General features: G+C 48.4%; 1 protein-coding gene across 1 annotated transcript in view; it reads left to right on the top strand.

The window, feature by feature from the left end:
• The first annotated feature begins 1,390 nt into the window (after positions 1–1,390).
• Positions 1,391–9,389, top strand: part of LOC138352954 (uncharacterized) — a 13,413-nt gene continuing 5,414 nt past the window's right edge. Inside the window, exon 1 of the mRNA XM_069305613.1 lies at positions 1,391–1,589. Within this exon, the coding sequence (XP_069161714.1) occupies positions 1,391–1,589 (199 nt within the window). The remainder of the gene's footprint in view (positions 1,590–9,389) is intronic.

Below are 9,389 nucleotides of genomic sequence, written 5' to 3'. Positions count from 1 at the left end.
GGCAGGGCAAAATGGGCAGAGTTTCTTTCACCCTGATGTTCCTGTTACCTAGCAGTAACCCTGTCCTCGCTTCCCTGCCCTTCCCTTCAAGACGGATTCACCTTTTTATATTCTAAGCTGCATCACTTAAGAACCCATCCCTGACCTTGTGTGGCAGTGCACAGTAGAAAGTTATTTTCACATATCCATACATTAAAACATTGATTGTAATCATGATATATATGTGCTCCAGCCTACAGTTTAGACCTATTGTCTTATGTATGACCCCCGGTCGGCCGAGCGGACAGCACGCTGGACTTGTGATCCTGTGGTCCTGGGTTCGATCCCAGGCGCCGGCGAGAAACAATGGGCAGAGTTTCTTCCACCCTATGCCCCTGTTACCTAGCAGTGAAATAGGTACCTGGGTGTTAGTCAGCTGTCACGGGTTGCTTCCTGGGGGTGGACACCTGGTCGAGGACCGGGCCGCGGGGACACTAAAAGCCCCGAAATCATCTCAAGATAACCTCTGTCCTGCGTGACAGTGCATACCACCATTATCCTCACTTTAATAAGACTTAATCGAAATCCTCAGATTAGGCAAAATTGTAATTAATTTTGTCAATAAAGATGTTAATAAAGATGTTAATAAAGATGTTAATAATAAGCTTCTTGGCCATGTGCCGCCTCCTCACGCCTCCCTACACACCACATGGTGACTCCTCCCTTCCTCCTGTTATGCTGGAATTGGAGCCGCATGTCTGTGTGTGTGTTGACACCCCCCAGACGCGGCCTCAGCACCCTCTTCAACACCACCACAGCTACACCAGCTGGTTGTGGCAAGCATCCTGCACCGTCATAGGTACGCGCGCACGCGAACACACACACGCAAACACACACACGCAAATACACACACACACACACACACACACACACACACACACACACACACACACACACACACACACACACACACACACACACTGTCTTGGTAATGGAGGCCAAGACCGTCAGTAGTTTCAAAGCGTTATAAGACAAAGAGTACTGGGAAGACGGGACACTTAGGTAACTACACACACACACATTCCCCCCCAAAATTTAACCATAGCACACTTCTTTTATTATTATTATTATTTTCTACCACAGACGTGGCCAGACATTTACAATACCAACCAACATACATACATTTTCTTCTGTCCTCCATGTACAGGGTGAGAGATTTGTTAAACATACAGTTCAGAGATTTATTGATCAACCACAGGTGATTGTAGTGCTTTTAAAATGCTGAGACTTGAAAGAGCAGATAGAGGCTGCCGAAGGAATTCTTCAATGACAAAGAAGATACCGCAGACGGTACAGGAACTGAAACTAAGGTCAAGAACAAACAAACTTGACCTTTGCAACGAAGATCATGATGCCAACTCATCAACTAGGTGAGTACAAGATCATGATGCCAACTCATCAACTAGGTGAGTACAAGATCATGATGCCAACTCATCAACTAGGTGAGTACAAGATCATGATGCCAACTCATCAACTAGGTGAGTACAAGATCATGATGCCAACTCATCAACTAGGTGAGTACAAGATCATGATGCCAACTCATCAACTAGGTGAGTACAAGACGTACTCTTGTACTCTGTAGATGCTGACTGAAACAACTGGTCTATTGAGTAGATTGCTTAGGACTTCATCTCCTCACTTTTTTTTTTAAATTTTGCCCCGAGGGACGAGTTTATAGGGCAGCGCCACTCATCCTGTGAGTGGACACACCGCCATAGTGACAGTATTGGGCAGCGCCACTCATCCTGTGAGTGGACACACCGCCATAGTGACAGTATTGGGCAGCGCCACTCATCCTGTGAGTGGACACACCGCCATAGTGACAGTATTGGGCAGCGCCACTCATCCTGTGAGTGGACACACCGCCATAGTGACAGTATTGGGCAGCGCCACTCATCCTGTGAGTGGACACACCGCCATAGTGACAGTATTGGGCAGCGCCACTCATCCTGTGAGTGGACACACCGCCATAGTGACAGTATTGGGCAGCGCCACTCATCCTGTGAGTGGACACACCGCCATAGTGACAGTATTGGGCAGCGCGACTCATCTTGTGAGTGGACACACCGCCATAGTGACAGTATTGGGCAGTGCCACTCATCTTGTGAGTGGACACACCGCCATAGTGACAGTATTGGGCAGCGCCACTCATCCTGTGAGTGGACACACCGCTATAGTGACAGTATTGGGCAGCGCCACTCATCCTGTGAGTGGACACACCCCCATAGTGACAGTATTGGGCAGCGCCACTCATCCTGTGAGTGGACACACCGCCATAGTGACAGTATTGGGCAGCGCCACTCATCCTGTGAGTGGACACACCGCCATAGTGACAGTATTGGGCAGCGTCACTCATCCTGTGAGTGGACACACCGCCATAGTGACAGTATTGGGCAGCGCCACTCATCCTGTGAGTGGACACACCGCCATAGTGACAGTATTGGGCAGCGCCACTCATCCTGTGAGTGGACACACCGCCTTAGTGACAGTATTGGGCAGCGCCACTCATCCTGTGAGTGGACACACCGCCATAGTGACAGTATTGGGCAGCGCCACTCATCTTGTGAGTGGACACACCGCCATAGTGACAGTATTGGGCAGCGCCACTCATCCTGTGAGTGGACACACCGCCATAGTGACAGTATTGGGCAGCGCCACTCATCCTGTGAGTGGACACACCGCCATAGTGACAGTATTGGGCAGCGCCACTCATCCTGTGAGTAGACACACCGCCATAGTGACAGTATTGGGCAGCGCCACTCATCCTGTGAGTGGACACACCGCCATAGTGACAGTATTGGGCAGCGCCACTCATCCTGTGAGTGGACACACCACCATAGTGACAGTATTGGGCAGCGCCACTCATCCTGTGAGTGGACACACCGCCATAGTGACAGTATTGGGCAGCGGCACTCATCCTGTGAGTGGACACACCGCCATAGTGACAGTATTGGGCAGCGCCACTCATCCTGTGAGTGGACACACCGCCATAGTGACAGTATTGGGCAGCGTCACTCATCCTGTGAGTGGACACACCGCCATAGTGACAGTATTGGGCAGCGCCACTCATCCTGTGAGTGGACACACCGCCATAGTGACAGTATTGGGCAGCGCCACTCATCCTGTGAGTGGACACACCGCCATAGTGACAGTATTGGCCAGCGCCACTCATCCTGTGAGTGGACACACCGCCATAGTGACAGTATTGGCCAGCGCCACTCATCCTGTGAGTGGACACACCGCCATAGTGACAGTATTGGGCAGCGTCACTCATCCTGTGAGTGGACACACCGCCATAGTGACAGTATTGGGCAGCGCCACTCATCCTGTGAGTGGACACACCGCCATAGTGACAGTATTGGGCAGCGGCACTCATCCTGTGAGTGGACACACCGCCATAGTGACAGTATTGGGCAGCGCCACTCATCCTGTGAGTGGACACACCGCCATAGTGACAGTATTGGGCAGCGTCACTCATCCTGTGAGTGGACACACCGCCATAGTGACAGTATTGGGCAGCGTCACTCATCCTGTGAGTGGACACACCGCCATAGTGACAGTATTGGGCAGCGCCACTTATCCTGTTAGTGGACACACCGCCATAGCAGCATGTACAACACTCCCCAATAGGAAGAAAACCCGCTTGGTTCATCCTGTAACGCGTCGCTACAGGTGTGGAGGGTTCCCCACAGGTGTGGAGGGTTCCCCACAGGTGTGGAGACAGCTGTTAAGGACCCCTGTTTAAGGCAGGAGAGCAACATATACCACTGAATTGCAGGCCAGAGTCACTTTAAGAATTTTTGTCTGTAAGGCAATGGACAGACTGAGGACACTGGAGGTCTTGAACTACAGAGACGGGGCTTAGTGGCTCTTCCCATGCACCTTTCTTCCTTCCTTCCCACTTCTCCTTCATCGCCCCCCTCCCTCTCCATCATTCCCCCTCCCGTACATTCCGTCCCATTACCTTCTGTTAAGAAAGCCACAGAGGAAAAAAACAGTATTCTTGGGTACGAGAAAATCCCAAGAAAACAAAATGAGGCTCCTTGCATCTTCACCCTTTTGTCTCTAGGACTTAAGAGGAGAAAGTTACGCACCCATCCGTGACTCTGTAACGCTTACTATCACGGGCTCGTCACTTTGCGTTACGAAGGTGAGCGTTATAACACCGCGTGTTACCCACAAGGCCTGAACCTCGTAACCATAAAATAGGCAATTTTGACTTGCTGGGATGAGCCCTTTCATCTGCAGCGCGACAAACCATTCACATTTATGAAGCTAAAAACTCACATTCGACTCCTCATCAAAATTCCGCGCAGTGATTAATAGAAAAACTAATTAACTGATCCCATCTTGACTCTGGAAAGCCAAATATAAAATCGTGATTGGAAAATATTTGTACTGGGTTATGTTGAGTCAATTTCCCTAATGCGATTCAGATGCTAAAACGACTCTGCTTTCTATCAGCCTGCGAGAGAGAGAGCTAATGGAGCCTTATTAAACAATTTTATCCCAGGGTATTTTACCCATTAAAATGTTAGAATTCAATACATGTCGATGGGAGATTTTGTTTGACTTCACACGTATCTATAATTCTTGTTCCTGTCCAGACTGTCTGTTCTTCCTGTCCAGACTGTCTGTTCTTCCTGTCCAGACTGTCTGTTCTTCCTGTCCAGACTGTCTGTTCTTCCTGTCTGGTCTAGATGTTCTTCCTGTCCGGTCTACCTAGTCTGTCTTGGTTGCCTCGTCTCACAGTCACTTGGTATAGTCTCCGGTTCAATTCGTGTTTACCTCCTGTACGTCTGGACACTCGTCATGGTCGCCTCCACTCCACCTCCAGCTGCACTTGTTGCTTGGCTGGATAAGCTAACTACCTTGCATGCGGGTATTGTCGACTTGACACAGGTGTTGACGTGCTAGAGAGTGAGAGAGAGACAGAGAGAGAGAGAGACAGAGAGACAGAGAGAGACAGAGAAAGACAGAGAGAGACAGAGAGAGACAGAGAGAGACAGAGAGAGACAGAGAGAGACAGAGAGGAGAGAGAGAGAGAGAGAGAGAGAGAGAGAGAGAGAGAGAGAGAGAGAGAGAGAGAGAGAGAGAGAGAGAGAGAGAGAGAGAGAGAGAGACAGAGAGAGACAGAGAGAGACAGAGAGAGACAGAGAGAGACAGAGAGAGACAGAGAAAGACAGAGAGAGACAGAGAGAGACAGAGAGAGACAGAGAGGAGAGAGAGAGAGAGAGCGAGTGAGTGAGTGAGTGTGTGATTGTGTGTGTGTGTGTGTATTCACCTAATTGTGTTTGCGGGGGTTGAGCTCTGGAACTTTGGTCCCGTCTCTCAACCGTCAATCAACTGGTGTACAGGTTCCTGAGCCTATTGGGCTCTATCATATCTACACTTGAAACTGTGTATGGAGTCAGCCTCCACCACATCACTGCCTAATGCATTCCATTTGTCAACCACTCTGACACTAAAAAAGTTCTTTCTAATATCTCTGTGGCTCATTTGGGCACTCAGTTTCCACCTGTGTCCCCTAGTGATTTCCCCCAAAAATCCCCCAGAATTTTTGTATATTTCATTTTTTATTATGCACCCCATACCCATCCCGTGGGCGGTGGTGGAAAGGGCTACAGACGTACTCACTGGGTTCAGAAATCGAAACCCATAGTTTATTTACAAGTGACAATCTATTTTACTCAGTTGAACTCGGTAAAACCACTTCAACCACATTCATCAACTCTCTACCTGATTCAACTCATTCCCTTCGTGTTTCAGCTCATTTCAACTCATCAACCTCCTTCAACGACTCCTTGTCATCTCCACCCTGCCCATTCCTCCATCTCGCCCACTTTTAGAATCTATTCCACCTAGGCCTCTTCTCACGGCCTATTCTAAATGAATAGGTCTTGTCTATCACATCTCAGAATGCGTAAAGATATTCTAAATGAATAGGTCTTGTCTGTCACATCTCAGAATGCGTAAAGATATTCTAAATGAATAGGTCTTGTCTGTCACATCTCAGAATGCGTAAAGATACACATAGTGGCTGATTGATTATTTTAGATTTAGCTACTCAGAACGAAGTGTCCATGAAGCACGGGCTATGGCGAGCCCCGTAAGAGAAAATACACATAGCGGTTCTCCAGCGCCTTATGTTATTACAAATGACAATAACAGTGAGTGCTTGTATTTTATTCGCGTTTTGAAACCCTTACAAAACAGTAGCAACAGTAGCAGCACTGGTAGCAACAGTAGTAGCACTAGTAGCAACAGTAGCAGCACTAGTAGCAACAGTAGCGGCACGAGTAGCAACAGTAGCGGCACGAGTATCAACAGTAGCAGCACTAGTAGCAACAGTAGCAGCACTAGTAGCAACAGTAGTAGCACTAGTAGCAACAGTAGCAGCACTAGTAGCAACAGTAGCGGCACGAGTAGCAACAGTAGCAACAGTAGCAGCACTAGTAGCAACAGTAGCAGCAGCAGTAGTAGCAACAGTAGCAGCAACAGTAGTAGCAACAGTAGCAGCAACAGTAGCAGCACTAGTAGCAACAGTAGCAGCAGCAGTAGTAGCAACAGTAGCAGCAGCAGTAGTAGCAACAGTAGCAGCAACAGTAGCAGCACTAGTAGCAACAGCAGCAGCACGAGTAGCAACAGTAGCAGCAGCAGTAGTAGCAACAATAGCAGCAACAGTAGCAGCACTAGTAGCAACAGAAGCAGTACTAGTAGCAACAGTAGCGGCACTAGTAGCAACAGTAGCAACACTAGTAGCAACAGTAGCAGCACTAGTAGCAACAGTAGCAGCACTAGTAGCAACAGTAGCAGCACGAGTAGCAACAGTAGCAGCACTAGTAGCAACAGTAGCAGCACTAGTAGCAACAGTAGCAGCACTAGTAGCAACAGTAGCAGCACTAGTAGCAACAGTAGCAGCACTAGTAGCAACAGTAGCAGCACTAGTAGCAACAGTAGCAGCACTAGTAGCAACAGTAGCCGCACGAGTAGCAACAGTAGCAGCACGAGTAGCAACAGTAGCAGCACGAGTAGCAACAGTAGCAGCACAAGTAGCAACAGTAGCAGCACTAGTAGCAACAGTAGCAGCACTAGTAGCAACAGTAGCAGCACTAGTAGCAACAGTAGCAGCACTAGTAGCAACAGCAGCAGCACGAGTAGCAACAGTAGCAGCACTAGTAGCAACAGTAGCAGCACTAGTAGCAACAGTAGCAGCACGAGTAGCAACAGCAGCAGCACGAGTAGCAACAGTAGCAGCACGAGTAGCAACAGTAGCAGCACGAGTAGCAACAGTAGCAGCACTAGTAGCAACAGTAGCAGCACTAGTATCAACAGTAGCAGCACTAGTAGCAACAGTAGCAGCACTAGTATCAACAGTAGCAGCACGAGTAGCAACAGTAGCAGCACTAGTAGCAACAGTAGCAGCACGAGTAGCAACAGTAGCAGCACTAGTAGCAACAGTAGCAGCACGAGTAACAACAGTAGCAGCACGAGTAGCAACAGTAGCAGCACTAGTAGCAACAGTAGCAGCACTAGTAGCAACAGTAGCAGCACCAGTAGCAACAGCGGCACCAGTAGCAACAGTAGCGGCACTAGTAGCAACAGTAGCAGCACGAGTAGCAACAGTAGCAGCACTAGTAGCAACAGTAGCAGCACTAGTAGCAACAGTAGCAGCACGAGTAGCAACAGCGGCAGCACGAGTAGCAACAGTAGCAGCACTAGTAGCAACAGTAGCAGCACCAGTAGCAACAGCGGCACCAGTAGCAACAGTAGCAGCACTAGTAGCAACAGTAGCAGCACGAGTAGCAACAGTAGCAGCACTAGTAGCAACAGTAGCAGCACTAGTAGCAACAGTAGCAGCACTAGTAGCAACAGTAGCAGCACTAGTAGCAACAGCAACAGTAGCAACAGTTTACCGTTGCCTAGAACCGTATATAAACGGGTTGCATGTGTGTAAATCAGTACACGCGTTCAGAAAGGCTGGTTAACTTTGCAGTAATTTCAATAAAACATGCAATTGATTTGTGTGTAAATATCGAGAACACTCACCAGTGCACTTTGTGGGTCTGGCTGTTTAGACAGGAGCGGGCAGTTGATGCCGAACGTGTATTTTGACCGTCTAAACTTTCCCGGACGGAAAGTGACGGAATGAGGCGTGCTGTTAACCGTATGACGTCCAAGGGGAAGCCATTAGCCAGTGAGAATCTAAGCATTTCAGTGCAGGCGATGAGACACAATAACGTGGCTGAAGTATGATGACCAGACCACACACTAGAAATTGAAGAGACGACGACGTTTCGGTCCGTCCTGGACCATTCTCAAGTCGATTGATCGACTTGAGAATGGTCCAGGACGGACCGAAACGTCGTCGTCTGTTCAATTTCTAGTGTGTGGTCTGGTCATCATTAAGCATTTCAGTCTTAACGGTAGAATGAAAAGCTTGATTAGAAGTATATATAGTGTCATTGTGTGTGTGATTGTGTTTTGGCCGTTCTTAAGAGGTGTTGGCCGTTCGTAAGAAGTGATCTTGTATACCGTACGACTCTAGTAAAAAGAGTAGGGGGGGGGGGTCTTGAATGGGGTTAGAAAAGATGGTTGAATGGCTCAAGGTGCTGTAAACACGACCCCAATACATTTCTCCAAGTCGTATCCCACCGGTGAATATACACAAGGGTCGTAAATGTGGTAGGCAAAGACCTGCAATGGTCTTCGAAGTTATTTATTGACGATGTAGTCTCTTTTTCAAGCCTTTTTATCTTATACCGTAGACTTGTAGACTTGTCTGATTTAGTGACTGGACTCAGGGATGACTGAAGAAATTTATGTTCGTCTTATTTCAAGTTCTATTTGTTTTACAAGGGCTTGTATAGTCACTTAGATTAACGGGTATAACTTAGATTTAATGACATCTAAAATGTCAGTAGATTTAATATGACATCTAACATGTCAGTAGAGTCTAATATGACATCTAGCATGTCAGTAGATCAGCTTCATTGCAAGGTTTGAAAACATATTTTCATGGGGGCCCCCAGAGCATTGGACTAACCTTATTGAGAATAGTATTGTAATAACTAACATCTTCAAAGTTGCAATAACAACAGCAGCAGCAGCAGCAGCAGGAAATGAAGGGCAGACAGCAGTAGGCAAGGCAGCAGCAGCAGCAGCAACAGGAGCCGGAGAGGGAGGGCAGACAGCAGTAGGCAAGGCAGCATCAGCAGCTACAGCAGCAGCCGGAGAGGGAGGGCAGACAGCAGTAGGCAAGGCAGCAGCAGCAGCAGCAGCAGCAGGAGCCGGAGAGGGAGGGCAGACAGCAGTAGGCAAGGCAGCAGCAGCAGCAGCAACAGGAGCCG

The sequence above is a fragment of the Procambarus clarkii genome, chromosome 55 (assembly GCF_040958095.1).
Source record: "Procambarus clarkii isolate CNS0578487 chromosome 55, FALCON_Pclarkii_2.0, whole genome shotgun sequence".
Taxonomy (NCBI): domain Eukaryota; kingdom Metazoa; phylum Arthropoda; class Malacostraca; order Decapoda; family Cambaridae; genus Procambarus; species Procambarus clarkii.
Note: the sequence above shows the minus strand (reverse complement) of the source record. Positions and strands in the feature narration are given on the sequence as shown.